Below are 20,423 nucleotides of genomic sequence, written 5' to 3'. Positions count from 1 at the left end.
TTGTGCTAGATGGCTTAGGCTTTGGGCTCCTGCAAATCCAGGGGCTCAGAAGGGAAGCCTTGAAGGGGGAGGGGGGGGTTGCACGCCTTGGCTGCTAACCTGGGCTCCCCAAGCCTAGAGAGCTGAAGGAGGAGGGAGAGGGGAAGTTATTGGGGTGTGGGGTGTGTGTGTTGTGTGTGGGGCATACAGTAGGCCCTTTATAAATGTTGGCCCTAAGCTGCCCTCCCAGGCCCTGCTGTTCTGCCTTCGACCTTCTGTGTTACTTTGATCCAGTCCCATGTCCTCTCTGTTTCCCACGGCAAAACGGAGTGGGGGAGGGGATCAGTTCCCTTTTCTGTAGCTTGGGGGAGGGGAGGATGGCTGCCCCATTTGGTGGCGCGTCACACGCATGCACGCATGCGCGACCCACTGCAGGGAGGCGGAGAGGAAACCACCGAGAGGAGGCGGGTCCTCCAACAGCCTAGACAGGCCCAGAGGCTGCGCGTACACGCAGTAGCGGTGTTCTTGGGCCGCCTCGTGGAAGCCCCGGGGAGGAGGCAAAGGAAGGGCAGAGGCACCCAAAGCGGGGTGTCACGGACCTAGAGGACCCGACCGAGCGGGAGAATTAGGTGAGCAGCGAAGGCCCGGCCAGGCCTGAAGACAGGACTGCGCCTGCGCGCGCACAGGGGCGCGCTCACAAGGATACGCTCGCGGGGCGCGCTCGCGGGGGCGCGCCGGGAGTGAGGGCTGGGGGTAAGGAGGAGGGAGAGTGTACAGGATCTTCGCCAATCAGAAGTCACTCTGGAGAGCTATGTCGAGAGCCAATGAGCGAGCGTCTGGGACCTGTATGACCCGCCCTGGAGTGGGGAGGGCGGGAGAGGGGACCAGAGCCTGCGTCGTCCCCATGGCAACACTGCGTCTGAGCGCGTCCCGGATCCTCTAGGTGGTCACAGTGTAGATGCTCTAAGGCCCTGCCCACCTCAGGCATGACGTCATCATCGGGTGGTAGCAATATAAACGTAGGGAAGGAAAGGGCTTCATAGGCCAAGGAAGTCATTTGACACTTGAGGAAACTGAGATTAGGTGCTAGGCCTGGGGAATGAAAGGAAAGCAGAACTGTCCAAAGGGTTTTCCCAGCTCTCAGAGACCATCCTGCTAAAGGAATGTGGTTAGAGCATAGATTATCCCCAAATTTGGAATAAAAGTTGCCTTTTAATTGCTTAGAAATAAGATTAAAAAAAAAACGACTTTGTCAAACAGTAAAGCTTCAGGATGTTAGTGTTTTAACAAAGTGTACAAGCCTGGCAATTAAATCAAATGCAACAAAATAGCATTTATTAAATGCCTCCTACACCAGGCCAAGCATCAAAGCCAAGATGAAACAGTTTGTCCCAAAGGAGTTTATGTTCTATTGCGGGAAAAGACACATATAACTAAGGGATTGCAAAATGTATAACGTGTTTACAAAGCAAGTTCTTTTGGGGAGGGAAGAAGAGAAAGGAGAAGGGGGAAGTTGTATAAATAAGGTTCCTTTAGAAGTCTGTCCTAGAGCTGAGCTCTGAAGAATGCTAGCAAATCAGTGAGGAGGAGATGAGAAAGGAGGGCATTCTGGGCATTGAAGGATCTTAGATCTAGAGTGGAAAGGGGTCTCAGACCCTAGCTAGTTCAATCTTGGCACCATGGCACCATATATAATAAATGGCCTTGGTTTCTAATCAGTATTATGTGCCAGTGACTGAACTTTGATGTCTTATGGGAATTTGTCCACAGGATGGCACTCTCTCCCTTCTCTAAGACAATAATGGCGTGCAGAGAAATCTATGGCTCCTTCCTTTATTGAAACAGAAGACTGACCTTGAATGATTATTTGGCCATTGGACAGACAGTTAACATGCTTTTGTAGAAAGGAAGCAGAAGGGGGCAATGGAAGGAGCCCAGCTTTGGGAGTCATATAATCATAGAATTATGGGATTAAGAGTTGGAAGGGATTTTCTTCACCATCAAATGTAATCTTCCCATTTATGGATAAAGAAGTGGCTCAGTGAGGGGAAAACTATCCTAAGAGTACACAGTGGCCAATGCCAGAGTGTCATTTATTGCTAAGTAAGATTTATTACCTGGTTTCACAGACCCTCAAAGAGTCCATGTATAGATTTTAGGGAATCTGGGATTTTTAGGTGGGAAAAAAATAAGTTACATCAATTTAGCAACAGTAAAAACAGAAAGTAAAAGTTACTTTCCTTTGTAGTCTTATGTATTTATTTTTTGCATTTAAAATCAGTTCTGAGAAGGGATCCATGGACTTCATAAGATTGCCAAAGGGGGTCATTGCAAGAAGGTTAAGAACCCATGCTCTGAGGTGGTTTTCCATCTAATCTGTACACATGTTGTATTTATGTCTGTTTACTTACATTAACATATAAACTAGTTGAGGGCAAGGGATATTTTTCCTTTCATTATATTTAATTCTAGAGCTGAGCTTGAGGCCAACACTAATAGTAGATTCTTTCTTTTCTTTTCTTTTTTTTTTAAACCCTTATCTTTCATCTTGGAATCCATACTGTGTATTGGTGCCAAGGCAGAAGAGTGATCAGGACTGGGCAATGGGGGTTAAGTGACTTGCCCAGGGTCACACAGCTGGGAAGCGTCTGAGGCCAGATTTGGACCCAGGACCTCCTGTCTTTAGGCCTGGCTCTCAATCCACTGAGCTACCTAGCTGCCCCCACTAGTAGTAGATTGATTCATTGGGTGGTGTGGTGAACCCAGTAATTGATTCGATAGTCTGAAGATAGGTATGATTCTTGGCTCTTCCATTTGTTTGCTATACATCCTTTCTGATACTGTTTCCTTTTCTGGGTGACAGACTTTATTTATTAGCTCCTCTCTCTATCTTGTTAATAAATAAAATAAAGTTAGCTTCTTTAATTTTATTGATATCCACCCTGCACACCTCTCTCCTGTCCATGAGAATATCATGATGCTGTTGTTGTTGAGTCATTTTAGTTGTGTTGGACTCTTTGTGACCACATTTGAGGGTTTTTTTCTTTTTGGGCGGAGATACTGGAGTTGTTTCCCTTTTCCTTCTTTGGATTATCTTACAGATGAGGAAACTGAGGCAAACAGGGTTAAGTGACTTGTCCAGGATCGTTCTGAGGCCATATTTGAACTCATAAGAGTGAGTTGTCTTCACGGCCCAGCACTCTACCCACTGGGCCACCTAACTACCCTGTAGACTTGATCAAATGCCTTGCAAACATCCCCTTGAGCTGACTTTACTCTAAAAATCAGTTGACTGGCATGAGTTGTCCTTCATGAATATATGCTGGCTTACAGGGATTAAACCTTTCTAAGTGCGTACAATCTATTGACATTCACTGTATACTTGTTGTTTGTGGCCCTTTGACCATCTTTGACCCTTCTTTCTTCCTCATTCCCCCCCAGTATTAATTCTTAGCTACAGGACTAGTGCTGATGGGCAGGAGTACTTGCAGGATGTGGGAGTAGTTCAGACTGGAGGAAAGAGGCCTTCAGGAGGGCATGAGAGTTATCTCCTCGTATTGGAAAGACAGTCAAATGGAAGATCTCTGGGATTTGTGTGTGACTCCAGAGGGCAGAACTAGGAACAGGGGCTCAAAATTGTAGAGGCCTATTTCATTTTAAATTACGAGAAAAGTCAGTCAATGAAATCTATCCTTTGCACAATTAGGATGGTCCAAAAGAAGAATGGGCTGCCCACCTTAAAAGGTTTCACAGGATCATAGGCACAAGGTGGAAAGGACTGTCTAAACCCCTCATTTTATGATGAGCCGACAAAGGCCCAAAGAAGGGCTCGCCTTACCCAGTACATATGTCAGTGACGGGGCAAGAGTTCAAATCCAAGGCTTCTGACGAATTGGATGTTCTTTCTGCTGATCCACCAAGAGGCAGGTAGTGAGTTCCTCATTACTCAGTCTCAAGCAGAAACTGGATGGCCAATTGGAAGGACGTTGGCGAGAGGATTCCAGCTCATATGTGGGCCAGACTTGGATCTCCTTCCACCTTTTTGAGTCTTCCTAGAGGATCCCCTCCAAGCCTTTTGTTTTGCCAGGGGACTCTCATGCCGGGTGTCTGACTCTCCATTGCACTTGGGTCCCAGGCTGACAGCCTCCCTGCCAGGCCGGTGTAGCCTGAGTTCACGAACTTGGACAGGAAAAAGTCACCCTTCTTTTCAATGACCCGTCACCTGAATCTGGCTTTTCACTGGATTACAAATAAAAAGTTACTCTGAGAAGAGGTCCCCGACTCAGAAAGCCCGCTCCGCCGCATCGACTTCCCAGGGTCTAACGTGGACTTCTCTTCGTCAGCAGCCAGGGAGGTTGAGATCCCTTCTTGCCCGCAGAGCCGGGGGGTGGCCCTGGATCACGCCGAAGCACCTCCTCTTCCCCGGGAATCTACGGTTCTGTGACTTGGGCCCTCGTCCCCTTGAGGCGGGCCACGGCGTACCTCGCGGCGCGGTGCACATCCTTGTTCCGCAGACTGTAGATGAGGGGGTTCAGCAGTGGGGTGACCACGATGTAGAAGACGGCCGTGAGCTTGTGGCGCCCGGCCGGGGTGGGCCCCCGGGGCCTCAGGTACATGGCCATGACGGTTCCGTAAAAGAGGCCGACCACCGCCAGATGGGCCCCGCAGGTGGAGAGGGCCTTGCGGCGGCCCCGGGCGGAGGGCAGGCGCAGGGCTGTGGCCAGGATGAGGCCGTAGGAAGCCAGGATGCAGCCGAAGGGCCCCAGCAGGATGGGGACGCCCATGGCATAGACCAGGGCCCGGTTGGGGGCCGTGTCGGCACAGGCCACCCTCAGAACTGCCGGCAGTTCACAGAAGAAATGGTCGATGGGAGGGCGCCCGGCACAGTAGGGAAGGCGCAGGGCGGCAGCGGCGTTGGGCATGGACAGCAGGAAGCCCAGGGCCCAGGCGCCACCCGCCAGAGCCCCGCACACCCCCGGCGTCATGATGGCGGCGTAGTGAAGGGGCCGGCACACGGCCAGGCAGCGGTCCACAGCCATGGAGGCCAGGAGGATGGCCTCGGTGCTGCCCAGAGACAGGGCCACATAGAGCTGGGCCCCGCAGCGGGCGAAGGGGAGGGCCCGCCTCTGGACCAGCATGTGTGCCAAGGCCTGGGGCACGGTGCTGCTCACGTAGGACACATCCAGCAGAGCCAAGTGGGCGAGCAGGCGATACATGGGCCGGTGCAGCCGGCCGTCCAGGAGGATCAGGGACACCAGGAGCACGTTGCCCAGGACGGTGGCCAGGTAGGAGGCCAGCACGGCGGCAAAGAGGAGGGGCTGCAGGGCCGGCCCAGTGGAGAGGCCCAGGAGGAGGAATTCAGCGAGAGCCGTCCCGTTCCCGTGGCCCATCCTGTGGGGGCAGGATGGGGAGACAGTGGGGAGAGAGTCAGACTGAAGGGGAGACTCTGAGTTTGCCTTCCCCTCTCGCTTCTCTCCTCTTTCCTCTCTGACCTCCCCTCAGGTTTGGGACCTGGAGGATGAATTAGACATTGTCTATAAGTCGAGATGAGGAAACTGGGCGGTAGAGTAGAACACGCTTTGAGCTCTAGGCCCGAGTTCAAATCCTGCCTCAGCCTCCCTGGGAAAATCACCTCACCTCAGTCAGTCATCCAGTGCCCTCTGAGGCTCCTTTCAGCTCTGAATCTCTGCTTTTAGGAAGGGAGGCCCTCGAAGTCACACAGGTTGTAAGGGCTGAGCCAGGATTCGCACTCAGGTCCGCCCACCTCCAAGTCAGTGCCCTCTCTGCTACAGCATTCTGCCTCCCTTCTCTGTTTGCTCTCTGTAAGTCGCAGGGCCAACTCCATCCCAAGGGGCTCGGGAGTGTGACTCACCTATTTTTAGCTTTACGGGTTATTTTATTTTTTTTCCCAACCCCTTCCTTCTCTCCGAGAATCAATACCCAATATCCATTCCCAGGCGGAAGGCTGACTCTCCTGCCCATCCCCCTTCCTCTGGTCCCGGGCCTCGCTCTGGCGCTGACGCTCTCAGCAGCCTCCGAGATGCCGTGGCTCCTGTGCCCTCCGCGCTTCCCCGTCCGCCTTTGGTCCGACCTCTTTCCTCCCCAGCTCCCTCCCACATAGCAGGGCGTCCTGCGGAGCGACGGGGATGTCCTGGATAGGCCATCGTGGTGCCCACTCAGGGCTTCACCCTGAGGCCCCCACAGCTTGCGGCCTCCAGGCTTCCCTCCGGCCCGTCTCCCTTTCTCCCCCCTGGCCTTAGCCTCTGGCCAGGGGGCTGCCGGGCCTCGCGATCCTCTCCTCCGTCTCCCGTGGCCCCATGTGATGATCCGGGTCTCTCGCGGCGCCCCCTCCTCCAGCTCCTGCTTCCGGCTGTGTCTTCCTGACCGTGCCGGCCCTGCTGACTCCCGGGCCTGCTGCGGGCTTGTTGGGCGGCATCTGGCCGGATGGGACCCTCACGGGGCTTTCCTGGCCGCAGTCTTGGTGCCCTTGGCCGTTTCCTTCTCCAGCTCATTGGAGGAGACGGAGACGACGGGGGTGGGGCGGGTGGGGGCTGGGGGGTGGGTGGGGGGAAGAGGGGGGGGAGAGGGGGGAAAGGGGGGGAGGGGGGTGAGAGGGACCGGCTGGGGTCAGCCAGCTAATGCTTAGGAAGAGGGTCTTCCTCGTTCTAGGCCGGCGTTCTGGGCGCTGTGGCATGGCCTGGCGGCCCGAGAGCAGGCTTTGGGCCCCTCGCGTCTCCGTGGGCCTCTCTCGCCCCCCATGAGCTCCGTCCGTCCTCAGGGAGTGAGAGCGCGGCTGGGGGGAGCGATGGACGCCAGGGCGGGGCCTGCGTGGGGGAAGGGAGCGAGCTGGGCCTCTCCAGGCCGGTTCTGCCAGAGGGACGTGATTCCCTCGGGGGATGGGCCTTGGAGGCCGCGGATCCAGCCGGACTCTGTCTTGTGGACAGGACAGGGAGGCGGGCCAGCGCCCTGTTCGGGGCCGGCTCACAGGTCTCGACAGGGTCCGAGGTTCGTGCTTGACTCTCCTCGTTCAGTTGTCCCGCTGCGTCTGCACGTGGGGAGCCCGCGCACCGGGCCATCCTGCTCCGTGAAGACGCTGGAGCGGCTTCCTGCTTCCTTCTTGTCAGAATCTGTCCGCCGTCCCTCAGCGAAGAGGTGGCCGAGGTGGAACTTGAACTCAAGGCTTCTCGACTCCAGGCCCAGTGCTCTCAAGTGCTGAGCCGCAAAGGCCTCCACTTGGCTCTGCTGCTTACCGTGACCGTAGACACCGCCCCCCGAGCCATTGTTGGAATGGCAAACTCGACTTGCATCTATGGGGCCGCCGGGAAGCGCACTGGAGAGAGCAGCAGGCCTAGAGAGCGCAGGGCCTGGCTTCCAATCTTACCTCAGATACCTCTTGGCTGTGTGGTCTTGGGCAAGTCACTTAACCCCAATTGTCTAGACCAAGCTGCTTCTCTGTCTTAGAATTGATACCAAGACATAAGGAAAGGGTGAAAGAAAAGCACCTGCGTCAGGCTCATGACGCCGACTTGGCATGGAGAGCTAACATTTTCGATGGCAGAGGCGGGATCCCCAAATGTCTTAAAAGTTTGAACCTTGGGGTGGAGATGAACAAGAGGAGGCTAGATCTCAACGTGGGTCTTCCTGGCTCCAGGCCCATTGCTCTACCCATTAAGCCGCCTCCCTCGCTGCCTCCTAGGCATACTGAGGTTAAGTGACTTTCCTGAGGCCACACAGCGAGGATGTGTCTGAGGCTGAATGTGAACTCCGGTCTTCCTGAGCTGAAAGCCTCAAAAAGCGTTAGAAAAAAGCTTAAAAAAAATCACCTGTGGAAGTGCATGATGGGTGAGGTATAGGTAGAAAGGAAGAAGTTCTTCTGAAAACTCCCGGGGGTGTTTATTGGCCCACCTGCCGAACATGTGGAAGCCGTGGGATATGTGGCCTGAAGAGAAATCTACGTGTCTATAAAACCTTGGACGGGAGATGCTGCTGCAGGCTCGGTGCGGGCGCCATATTGGAGGAAGCAAGGGTGGCGACCCACTGAGGCATGTGTCTGAGGCTGGACTGAGGGATTTGGCGTGTTTAACCTGGAGAAGAGGTTTTCTTCCTTGAGGGGCAGGAGAGCTCGTATTCACCAGCCGCCTGTGGAGGAGACTTCTCCTGGCCGGCCTCAGGAGGCAAAAATCGGGGCGGGAAGGCCCCCTTTACAGCCAGAGCTCTCAAAGAGCAGCATGGCGGCCTGCACGTGCCATGGGTTCCCTCTCCCAGGAAGTCCTTGGTTAGAGGCTGGAGGACCATCCCTCTGGTGAGAAGGATTGTGTATTCTTTGCCCAATGAGATGCCCGTTCTGATGGAGATTGGGGGACTGCCATTTCCTGCCCAGCTGTCCTCCTCTCTCCGGGCCAACCAAAATAATCTTCCTCAGGAACAGATATCACCAGCTTGGCACAATGGAAAGAGTGTCCACTGTAGAACCAGAGGTCCCGAGTTCGAATCCTGCCTCTGACATGCCCAGTATCACCTCAGAAGACACTTAAATGTTGATTGACAATCGATCCTCTCTTTCTAATAACCCTTCCCTCAATCTCTTCTTCTTGCTCATTTTCCCACATTTCTCTTCCTATTCTCTCTCTCTCCTCTCTGTCATGCATCCCAGCTCCTTCCCTCTGTCCAGATCAGCTCAGTAAGCATTTATTCAGTGCCCCGTGTAGGAGAAGTCTTGGGCTACAAAGACAAAGACCCCAGAAGTGCCCAAGGACATAAAACATGGGCCGCTGGACCGCAGTGTCAGGAGGGAGAGACCGTTATTTTCTAGGGGGGATCCGGGGAAGTGGAGATGAGGAGGGAGCCCATGGCCGGTGTGGGGAGAGAGGGGGGAGGGGAACCCCTTTGGTTCTGCAGGAGGCAGGGAGACGTCATGCAGGCCAAAATCCAGCGTGTTGACAAGTACACCAGGGGCAGGAAGAGCGCGGAACGCACTGGAGAACAGCCGTCACCCGATTGGGTTTCAGTGCATCTGCGAGCAAAGCTGGAGAGGAGCTCGGGAATGCCTTGCTGCAGGATAGAGGCCTGGGATAGAGCCGTAGAGGTAGGAAACACGAGAGCAAGGATGATGCCCTCCCGGGAGCCTCCCGCATAGCTTTTGTCAGCCTGAGACTGCAGCCGTGACAGCGGGCAGCAGAGTTTGGCTCTTATGGAGCCCCGAAGCCCACGGACGGGCCTGGAGCGATGAGGCCACAAGCGACGCGCAGGGAGGAGCCCGTCCGCGTGTGTGGGGCAGGCCAGTGGGGACCTTCAGCGCACGGCTCTCCCAGAGAGCCACGGCAGGGAGGAGCAGGACTGCTGAAAATGGCGGCCCCCAGATGGGAGCTGGAAGTGGGCGAAGAGTAGCAACGTGCAATCAGAATGAATTCTTGCTATCTTATCCCAGAGGCAATCGGGAGGAGAGATTTTTGGGCAGGGGCGTTACATGGGTCAGACCTGCGGATTTTTGTTGGTCATTCATTTTGGTTGTGTCTGACTTGGTGGGACCCTATTTGGGGTTTTCTTGGCAAAGATCCTGGAGCAGTTGGCCATGCCCTTCTCCAGCGCATTTTACAGATGAGGAAATGGAGGTAGACAGGGTGAAGTGACCTGCCCAGGGGCACACAACTAGTAAGTATCTGAGACTGGATTTGAACCGATTCTTCCTAACTGCAGGCCCAGTGCTCTGTGCAGTGCCTCGCTTTCTGACTTGTATATTCGCAAGATAAATTTGCCAATGTGTGGAAGAAGATTTGAGAAAGGAGAGATTGAGTCTGGGAGATAAATCCTTAGCGGAGGTACAAATGATTTTTCAGGTGAGAGGTAATGAGGGCCTGACCCAGGGTAGTGTGAACGGAGAGCAGAGGTTTGAAGTGAGATATGTTTTGGAGATAAAATTGGCGAGACAGTCTCCCCCCTCACTCCACCCCCCCATTCTTCTCAAAATCCCCTCAGATCCCCAATAGATCATTTACTCTAACCCTTGTACTTGCCTCAGGCATCGTATTTGCTCTGTTGAGGAAAGTCCTGAAGGATTTTTTTAGAAGGCACAAATGCTGTCTGGGAGGAGGGACATAGCACAGCATGGGCAATCTTGGCATGGACTGATTTCTCAGCTTAGTGATCTGTAGAGCCATATAGAATGTCAGAGCCCTCAGAATAGAGAATGCCTCCTTGGGAGGGTAAGAACCGAGAATGTCAGAGCTGGGATGTTGTATAACTCCCTGTTGTAATAGTAGAAACAAACCCAGAGAAATGGGAGCTGCCTAAGATCTCTAAGGGAACATTTGATTCCTGCTGAAACCCAAGGAATCCCATGTCACTTTTCTCCTGCCAGGTACTGGCCCATACCTCACTCTCCTTCATCCCAGTGATCTAATTTGCCCAGTAAATGGATGTCCGGTTAGTATTCTCTCCCTCATCCCCCTGGGTGGCTGCATACTAACTGTTGCTTTGGCTGAACAACTGCCTTGATTCTTGCTGACTAAACGTGCATTTAGCAAGGATATATTCATTATCAAGAGAAGAGTGACACCTACGTAGCATGGACAACTGCAGACTTTTTTTGATAATAGGAAAATGTCAGAGAGAGCCCACATTTATTTGACAGGGAAATGACTGAACAAATGGTGATATGTGAACACAGGGAGATTCCATTGCACCTTGATGAATGAAAGAAAAGTCAAGAACAAAAATACATGGGGAATCTTTTGGAAAGTGCAGCAAATATAGCAGTGTGCAATGGAAAGGCCAATGGAGTTTGAGGATCCAGGCTTTAATTCTGGCTCTGCTGGTTAGCACTAGTAAGAACTTGAACAATTATTTCATCTTTCTTGGCTTTGGATTTCTTGCATAAAAAACTAAATGATCTTTAATTTCTTTTTCATTGTTAAGTCCATGACATCCATCCATTCATCCATTCTTTCATCCAGCTATCCATCCATTTTGTCCATCCATTCAACTATCCATCCATTCATCCTTCTATCTTCCTATCCATCCATTCATCTGTTCCTCCATGCATCCTTCCATCCATCCATCCATTTAATTGTCCATCTATCCATCCATCCATCCATCCATCCATCCATCCATCCATCCATCCATCCATCCATCCCTCCACCTGTTTACCCATTCATGTTATAAGAATATTAAGGACCTCCTATGTGCTAGTTACTGTGGTAGGCACTGGAATAAAATAAACTTAGAGCCAGGATTGACCATTCCACAGAAGGAGACTTTAACTTTTTCACACCTTAGCAAACGGTCTTCAGTGGCTTGTTGTGGCCATTTTTTTTTGTCCTGGTGGCCCATCTTTTGGTGCTTGGATGAGAGAGATTGGGACTGCTAATTTGCATTCTCTTCAGTCTATCCTTTGAGAATATCAGCTTGCTTCTTTGTGGTGATGGAGTATTAGAGTGGGACATCAATGGAGACAGAAACCGTCTGGTTCAAGAAATCTGTTCTTAGTAATTGCTAACCTGTGGCACAGGGGAAAGAGTTCTGGATTTGGAAGCAGGAAATCTGAGTTCAAGTCCTAGCTGTGCTACTTTCTGTGTGAATTATTTCCTTAATCTCCTTTTCTCAGTTTCTCTGTCAGTAAAAAGAAAGGGCTGGACTCTGTGACTTAAAAAGTCCTTTCTAGCTCTAAATGTTACGAAATCTGATTATTCATTTTCTGAGCAGCTTCCATCCTGAGCCCTGCTTGAAGTGGCCTGACCTCATCATTTTGGTTTGTCATTGAAGTTTGAGATACATGGCATGGATGTCCCCATTTTCTACTGAGACTCTGCCTCTGCTCACCATTCAGTTTGTTTGACTTAACTGATGGAGAGAGTTGCAGAAAGAAGTGTCACCTCACCATTTGATTAGAGCACTTTGTCCTGGCCTTGCCCAGCTGTTTACTACAGCTCTGTCATAGCATGTCCTCACTCCTGGCATCCAGGAAGAAGTATGCCCATAAGAAAGCAGGCTGTTACAGATGACTTCTGAAGGATTTGGAGGTTTAGAAACAAGGCTCAAATGTGGGCTATCCCTCCGTCAGTGCAAAACAAGACCTATATTCAACTTTGTAAATAGGTCTTAAGGTATTTCTTAAGGCAAAAGAGGTTAAGTATCTTGCCCAGAGTCACACGACTAATACTGTGCCCAAGATGGGACTCAATCCTTTTTCTCACAGACCATATTTAACACTTATTTACATTCAAGCTCAAAAAATTCTTCAGAATTTCAAATAGAGAATGCAGGACAAAGTAGGAACAAATTTCTAGGTGGTGACATGATTCCCCCTTCCCCCTCTGCCTACTCCCCTTCCAAGTTCAAGGATGTTTGTCTTCCCTTTCTCTAGATTAGATTGGAGACTGTAGATAGGGAAGACAATAGGATGATGGATACTTAGCTGTGAAGGGTAGGGTATGTGTAGAATTAGAGCTGAAAACTTGGGTGGAGCCCCAGTGACTTTGCCCTAGTTTGAAAGAGTTAAGAGAGCGTGTACCCATCCTGGTTCCTGCCCTCCTTCCCCCTCCTCCCCCCGCCCCCCAGCAGCTTTAATCTGGGAAGTACTTTTTTCCCCTGGAAGTGGCACCTCTTCCACTTTTGTGTTCTCCAGTCATCCAACAGAAGAGCAGAACTCTTGAAGTGTCCCAGAGTATGCTTCTTCCCTTCCTTGGATGCACTACTTCTGATTATCTGAAGGATAAGAGTTTCTACATCTTCTCTCCTTCTTCCCATTCTTAGAGCATCATAGACAGCTTAGAGATCATCTGGTACAACTCTACAATTTTATAGGGAAGGGTTGAGGAAATCACTTGTCCAGGGTTATCCTGTAGCTAGAAAAGGCAGACTTTAAACCAATATCTTCCAGTTCCAAGTGCAAGGAACTTTCCTAGCACTGTGTTCTATCCCTCCAGTCCTTTCTTCCTTGGGTATTTGAAGGTCCTGGGCTGCTCTCTGTGACCTTTCCTTCTCCTCAATTTCTTTCCCATTCGAATTTCCCATCATGGATTCAGTTGGATTTAGACCTGGTTCCCTGCTCAGTCACAATGAACTCGCTGTACCTTGCTTGGTGAAGGAGGGGATTAATGATCATCAGTGGTTACTGGAGACCTAGCAAATGGTCCTGCTCAGGGGGATAAGTGGGCCCAGCTGATCACTAAGGGCTTTTTCAGACCTAATGTTCTGAGCTATGGTCTGTGATTTAAGATAGCTTCCAGCTGGAACACTCTACACTCTTTGTTCTAAGGTCTCTCAGCTCTTTTAACTATTTTATATTCTATCCATCTCTTCATTGGATTGCCCCTATTAGTCTTGTCTCCTTGCCCCTCCAACATGGACTCACCTCCTTCTGGGTGCCCCCAAGGTTCAGATCTCAGTTCTTCTCCAGCCAACAGTGATATTCCTTAACTCGCAGCTTAGCATTTTGTGGACACCAGATTGGATGGTCACATGCCTAGGCCCCAAGCCTGTGAGAGGCCAGAATAGATAAAGAAGAGTCATCTCCTGTTCCAAGGAGGGGAAAGATAAAAGGATAGTCTTGGTTCCCTTGGGGGAACCCAAGAAGGTAGGAAGCTGCCTTCTCTTTCCCACTCTGGTTCGGTGGCACCATCCAGTTTCTCTCAGGCCAGAGGATGCTGTTGCCACTGTCACTTTCCTTGGGGACTCCTAACTGTCTCTGCTAATGAAGCTGGGAAAGTGGGACCTGTGCCCTTGAGCACAGACCTTGGCACCACCTTGGCCCCAGTACATGCCCTCTCTGGGGATGGGAAATGAGAAGGTGGTGAATGGTTGAGGTTTTTATGCCAGTCTAATCCATGGGATTCCTTCAAGGTTCTTAGGCACTGAAGAGTGTATATCAGCAATTAATCAATGAACTTATAATTCATTGCATTAGCATCTTTTAGTCAGGCATTATTATAACAGGAAATATGGAAAGCACAAAAGTATGAGCTATATCCCTGAGGGTGCTTAGAATCTGTTTGGAGAGATAAAACAGGCATGAGAAAAAAGTCCATAAGACAAGGTAACATTGCAAAGCCTTGTACAGCAAAGAAGCATTATGGTAACCTGTATGATTGGCGTAGACAGTTAGTGTGTTGGGAGTCTAGAGGAGGGTCATCTGAGGAAAGTGTAGGGGATGCTCATTCCTGGTCAGATCAGGCCAGTCAGCAAGATCACATGCACAATATTAGGTTCATTTCAGGGAAGCACAATTAAGAAAGACTATGGATGTTCAGGCCAGAGAAGAGAGGACCAAGGAGAAACATGGGAGCTGACTTTGAATATCTGAGAGATTTCATGTAGAAGAGTGGTTATACTGACTATTCTTGACCCCAGAAGAAACCATGAGGAGCGATATACGGAGGGCGCAGAGAGAGGGAGTTGGGCTCAGTAGAAGGAAAAGCTTCCTTAAAGTCTGAGCAGTCCCACAGTGGAATGGACTTCTTGAGCATGTGCTGGGCTCCCCATCTCTGGAGGCTTTCTAGTGGAGCCTATCTGCCAGCAATACTGTAGAGGATGGTTTCTTAATTCCAATACAGGCTTGGCTAGAAGACTTTTGAAGTCTCTTAAGACTCTGAAGTTCTACAAGGCTATGCTTCCTGAAGGCTCAATGGAGAAAATGGCATTATACCTTGTCTCCTTTGGTTCTAAATTCTTTTAAAACCTACTTTGCCTTTTGCAACTCTAATTCTAGTGCTTTTTCTCTCTTTAATTATTTCCTATCTATTCTGTAAATATCTTGTTTATATATGTTTGTTTGTATGTTGTTTCCTCCTTTAGACTGTGAGCTCCTGGAAGGGCAGGGTCTGTCTTTTGTCTCTTTGAAGTCCCAGTGTTTAGCACAATGCCTGATACAATAGGTGCTCACCAGGTGTTTACTGACTGGCTAACTAATGGAACTGTGATGAGTTATGCAAGTACTTCCTCTAACCAGTGTAGATTTTAGTCTTTCTATGTCTTCTCATCCTAGGACTTGTCATCTTCCTGTAAATCACCAAGATCCATTTAGCATCATTTGGTATTCCTTCTTAACATTTTGTACCACCTCTTACTTTGGCCACATCTGGTCTGCTTCCTTTTTGCAATTATCTTTTATAGAAAGATGATATAATTTACTTCTCCAGTAGTTTGTCTGTTCATCGGTCACTGGTCATGGAGCTAACATTTAGAATAACAACAATGAAGTCAATATTTATAAATGATCTCAAAATTGTGTGATTCTAAGTATACTGTGCTCCTTTTCCTACCAGTCTGTCCATCATCTCTGCTGAAACAGAATGACTTGGGGCCATTTTGTGTTTTTCCTTGGGTTTTAGGTTTCCATGGCCAACTTGATAAGAGATAAAGAGAAATCCTTTTAAAAATAATTGTAGACAATATAAAATATTTGGGAATCCACCTGCCAAGAAAAATCCAGGATAAGACACTTCTTAATTTGGCAGATTGGTCCTTGGAAATGAGATATAGTCTTTTCTTGGAACCATACTAGAAACCTATCTAGTGGGCAAACATTCCAGAGCTTGTGCACTGGCTGACTTAGCCTTTGAGTACCCAGGTCACCTACCTGTCACAATGAGATACTGGAGTAAAACTTCGTTGATGACCTTGCATATAACAAGTGCTTAATAAGTAGTCACTAAATTGGATTGAGATACATTTCGAGAATGATGGGTTTCACTTTGGTAGAGAACATGGAATTTTGAGTTAGGAAAACTAAGGGGGCAAGAAGTTTCTTGAACAATGAAGATACTAGATCATATTTGTGCAGTTTTTTGATGTTGTTATTCAGTGATTTCAGTCATATTAGATTATTCATAACCCCATTTGGGATTTTCTTGGCAATGATTCTGGAGTGACTTCCCAGAACTGAGGCAAATAGGGTGAAGTGACCTGCCTAGAGTCACATAGGTAGTCAGAAGCCAAATTTGAACTGTTTTTCTGAATCCAGACCCAGCACTCTACCCAGTGTGCCATCTAATTTCCCCTGATATGTGCATTAGGAAGACAAATCTAGCAGTAGAACCAGGGTAAATTAGAAGAGGAAGAAATTAGATGTAGTAATACCACTTAGAAGGCAATTACAATAGTATACTAAAAAGCAGTGAGACTCAGTGGGCACAGCAAAGTGGGAAACAAATGGCTAATTATATCCACCAGAATATAAAAATCTCCAAAAACCAAACCAAACTGGGACAGGATAAAACAATAATAATCTACAAATTTTCAGTACTCTGGAGAAACAAATATTGTAGTTCCATGAAACCATTTTTGGTAGTTTGATTGGTATGGAACTGAATAGGTAGATTGATTTAAGTAGAATTGTTATTTTTATTATATTGGTGCAGCCTATCCATGAGCAATTAATGTTTTTCTAATTGTTTAGTTCTTACTTTATTTGTGTGAAAAGTGTTTTGTAATTGTGACCATATAGTTTCTGGGTTTTTCTTGGCAGGTAGACTCCCAAATATTTTATATTGTCTATAATTATTTAAAATGGCTCTCTTTTTATCTCTTGCTGTTGGAATTTATTGGTATTATAAAGAAATGCTGATGATTTATGTGGGTTTATTTTATGTCCTTCAACTTTCTTAACATTGTTAATTGTTTCTATTAGTTTTTTGGTTGATTCTCTAGGATGCTCTGAGTATACTATCATATTATCTGCAAAAAGTGATACTTTCTTTCCTTATTGCCTATTCTGATTCCTTCAATTTCTTCTCTTATTGCTATTGCTAGCATTTCTAGTACAAAATTGAACGGTAGTAGGCATCCTTATTTCACTCCTGAACTTATCCCCAATGCTTCTAGCTTAGTCTCACTACAGTTAATGCTTGCTGATGGTTTTAGATGTATGCATTTTATCATTTTAAGGAATGCTCCATTTATTTCAGTGTTTTCTAGTTGTTGTTTTTTTTTGTGAGTGGATATATTTTGTCAAAAAGCTTTTTCTGTCTCTCTGTTGAGATAATCAGATGGCTTCTGTTGATTTTGTTTTGGTCAATTATGCTGATAGTTTTCCTAGTATTGAACTATTCCTACATTTCTGATGTAACTCATATCTGGTCTTAGTGCATGATCATTGTGATTTTTTTCTATATTTATTATCCTTGCTAGTATTTTATGTAATATTTTTGTATTAATATACATTAGGGAGATTAGTCTGTGATTTTCTTTCTCTGTTTTTACTCTTTCTGGTTTTGATAATAGTACCGTATTTGTTTCTTAAAAGGAATTTGGTAGGATTCCCTTTTTGACCATTTTCCTAAATAAATAACATTAGAATTAATTGTTCTTTAAATATTTGATAGGATTCACTTGTGATCCATCTGGTCCTGGTGATTTTTTTCTCAGTATGCTGACTGATGGCTTGTTCAGTTCCTTTTTCTAAGATAAAATTATTTAAGTCTTCCATTTCCTTTTCTGATAAACTTTGCAATTTATATTTTTTGTAAATATTCATCAGGTTCACTTAGATTGTTAGATTTACGGAATAAAATTGGGACAAAATAGCTTTATTTATTTGACAAAATAGCGTCTAATAATTGCTTTAATTTCATCTTCATTAGTGGTGAATTTTCATTTTTGGTCCTGGTAATTTGTTTTTAATAAATCAAATTAACCAATGGTTTATATGTTTCTATTTTTTTTCATAAAACCAGGTCCTAGTTTTATTCAACATTCAATGTTCAATGATCTTCTTATTTTCAATTTTCTTAATGTCTTTTTTGATTTTCTCAGTTTGCAATATGGTGTTTAATTGGGGATTTAAATTTTTTTCTTTTTCTAGCTTTTGCAAGCCCAATTCATCCATGTACTCTTTCTCTATTTTATTGATATAAACCTTTAGAAATATACATTTTCCTCTAAATACTGCTTTGGCAGCAACCCATAAATTTTGATATGCTGTCTCATTATTGTCATTCTCTTTATAATGAAATTATTGATTGCTTCTATGATTTGTTCTTTGACCCATTTGTTCTTTAGGATTAGATTTCCTTGGCCCTTTATTGAATGTGATTTTTATTTGAAAAGGATGCATTTAATATTTCTGCTTTTCTTCATTTGGTTGGGAAGTTTTTATACCCTAACACATGGTCAGTTTTTGTAAAGATGCTATGTACTACTGAGAAAAAGATAAATTCCTTTTTATTCCTATTCAGTATTCTCCAGAGGTCTATTAAGTCTAACTTTTAAAAAACTCAATTCATCTGTTTAAATTTTTTCTTGTTCATTTTTCAGGTAGATTTATCTAGTTCCGAGATAGGAAAGTTGAGGCCCCTCACTAGCATAGTTTTACTGTCTATTTCCTTCTGTAGCTCATTCAACTTTTTGTTTAAGACTTTGGATTTTATACCCTTTGGTTCAGTGCATATGGAATGAGTGTGAGGGAAAAAATAAATTAAAAAGTAGAGAAGAGATCATAGTCAACATAATCATGGTAGGAAAACTATTTTGCTGTGAATGGTATGGACCAAAACTACATGACAGATATCTATGAGTAGTGATGACTGACAAAGGAAAGATCCAGGCAGGAGAGACATTTTTCCTCCATGAAAGAATATTAATTCAGGCAGTAGCTATTCTTTTTTTTTTTTTTAAGTTGTTACTAAAACCCTTACCTTCTTTCTTAGAGTCAATACTGTATATTGGTTCCAAGCCAGAAGATGGTAAGGGCTAGGCAATGGGGGTTAAGTGACTTGCTTAGGGTCACACAGCTAGGCAGTATCTGAGGCCAGATTTGAAGCTAGGACCTCCCATCTCTAAGCCTGGCTCTCAATCCACTGAAATACCCAGCTGCCCCCGGGTAGTATCTATTCTTGATGTGAATAGTAGGAATCCTTTAGATGGTTCAAGATAGGAATTACCTGTCAGTGGAAAGTAGAAAGAGATATTTCCAGGTTATGCCACATTTTTGGGATAAGAAAAGGAGACTGACTATTAGAATTCTTAGATTAAGAGAAACAAATGATCCAAGGGAAAGTCTAAGGTATTGAAAAGAGGGACAAGAGGTAAAAATAATACAGTGTTCCCTGAAGAGGCTCCAAGTCCATTTATCTTGCACACAGTTTCCTATTTAATTTACTTCTTCCCACCTGACAGGTTTATTTCCATTTCTATTTTACTTGAACACAAAAATAAGTTCATGTTCAAAATGCTTTGTGGATGCCTTAATTGCTAATAGATGAGTTAAGTCAGCTATTCTAAAAGTGAGCAATATCCTCAGGTTTATCTTAGTGGGGACATAAGCCTTTTGTTGATGCTCCGAGATTAGCTCCACTCCTGTTTTCATTGAACACAAGTTCCCAAGATTTGCTTGTACTGAAAGTAGTCAGGTGAGGTAAGAAAATAGAAACTGAAGTGAGTGGGGAAGGTAAGAAATAAAAGAGTCAAGAGATGACCAAGAAAGAATAATTCAGCAGATGAGAATAAGGAATAAGAAAACAAAGAAAATAGGAAGTTGATAAGAAATGACAGAAAGCATACAAGGGAAGACAAATAATTGGCTAGAGATGGACAAAGGAAGAGATGTGGGCAGATGGAGAGAGGAAGTGGGAAAGGATGGAAATAGACTAAGGTGACCAGGCTCTGAAATGGTGCTTACTTATGGCTGCAACTCTCTTTAACCAATTGTAAAGAAAAAGTCTGGGAGAGCATAACTTCTGAGTCCATTGGTTTTATTTTGAGACCTACAAGTTGTACAAAGTCAGTGGATCTGCAGACACAGCCAGTTTGCTCTGGGACCATGAGCAGTGGCATCAACATGGTTTTTATAATAGGAAAAGAGAAAGGAAACTTAAATTTTAACTGGGAACACTATAGTTTGGAAATGTTAGGCAAAAACAAACTGAGGAATGCAGGGGTGGCATTTCCAAGATAAGTGTTACTCCTGGGCATAAGAGCGGGATGGAGTGGATTGAGGAGTGTCCAAGGGGGGACTTTGACAGTTCTTACATTGGATTGGATTAGGGCATATGTCCTTTCTGTGGTTATCCTATGTAACGGGGAAAAGGGGTTATTTTATAAAAAAGTTGGACTGGATTATATTTAAAATAGGGTTGCCAGGAATTTAATTTATTCCAAAGAGGTTTATTTATAATTTATTTACAAAATACAGAAAGAGTGAAGTAAGAAAATCAGAGAGAAGATAGGATAAGATATCTAGCCTAAGCACTAAGTAATTTACTCCCGGCCCCTGGCTCAACCCAAGCAGGGAGAATTAGTCCTTAGCCAGCTGCAGCAAAGCTGAGGACCTGGGGAAGTCTCTCTCAAGAGGTAGATCTCTCCCGGGGCTATTTTTTTTTCAGAAAATTCAGGAAAGGATATAGCCTTTTCACTCATTACATGTCAGGCCAAAGGAAGAGATTTTAGAACAGTCTCACCAAAGTACAGGTCTCAGGTCCAGTAAGCAGAATCTTTACCAGCTGAAGATATCA

At 46.5% G+C, this 20,423-nt stretch overlaps 2 protein-coding genes across 2 annotated transcripts in view; one reads left to right on the top strand and one right to left on the bottom strand.

Moving 5' to 3' along the window:
* Positions 1-396: 396 nt before the first annotated feature.
* Positions 397-20,423, top strand: part of LOC100013894 (zinc finger protein OZF-like) — a 159,906-nt gene continuing 139,879 nt past the window's right edge. The window contains exon 1 of the mRNA XM_056796938.1: positions 397-608. The gene's annotated coding sequence lies outside the window, so the exon portion shown is untranslated. The remainder of the gene's footprint in view (positions 609-20,423) is intronic.
* Positions 1,904-6,497, bottom strand: LOC107649074 (olfactory receptor 2D2-like). Its single transcript, XM_056796940.1, has one exon. The coding sequence runs from the start codon at positions 5,367-5,369 to the stop codon at positions 4,410-4,412; it is 960 nt and encodes a 319-aa protein (XP_056652918.1). The 5' UTR covers positions 5,370-6,497; the 3' UTR covers positions 1,904-4,409.

This window comes from Monodelphis domestica, chromosome 4 (assembly GCF_027887165.1).
Source record: "Monodelphis domestica isolate mMonDom1 chromosome 4, mMonDom1.pri, whole genome shotgun sequence".
Lineage (NCBI taxonomy): Eukaryota > Metazoa > Chordata > Mammalia > Didelphimorphia > Didelphidae > Monodelphis > Monodelphis domestica.
The sequence above is the reverse complement of the archived record's forward strand: the minus strand, read 5'-3'. Positions and strand labels throughout refer to the sequence as shown.

What these genes read in the sequence shown, in the direction of transcription:
- LOC107649074 (XM_056796940.1), bottom strand. Translation starts at nt 5,369, where the DNA reads ATGGGCCACGGGAACGGGACGGCTCTCGCTGAATTCCTCCTCCTGGGC.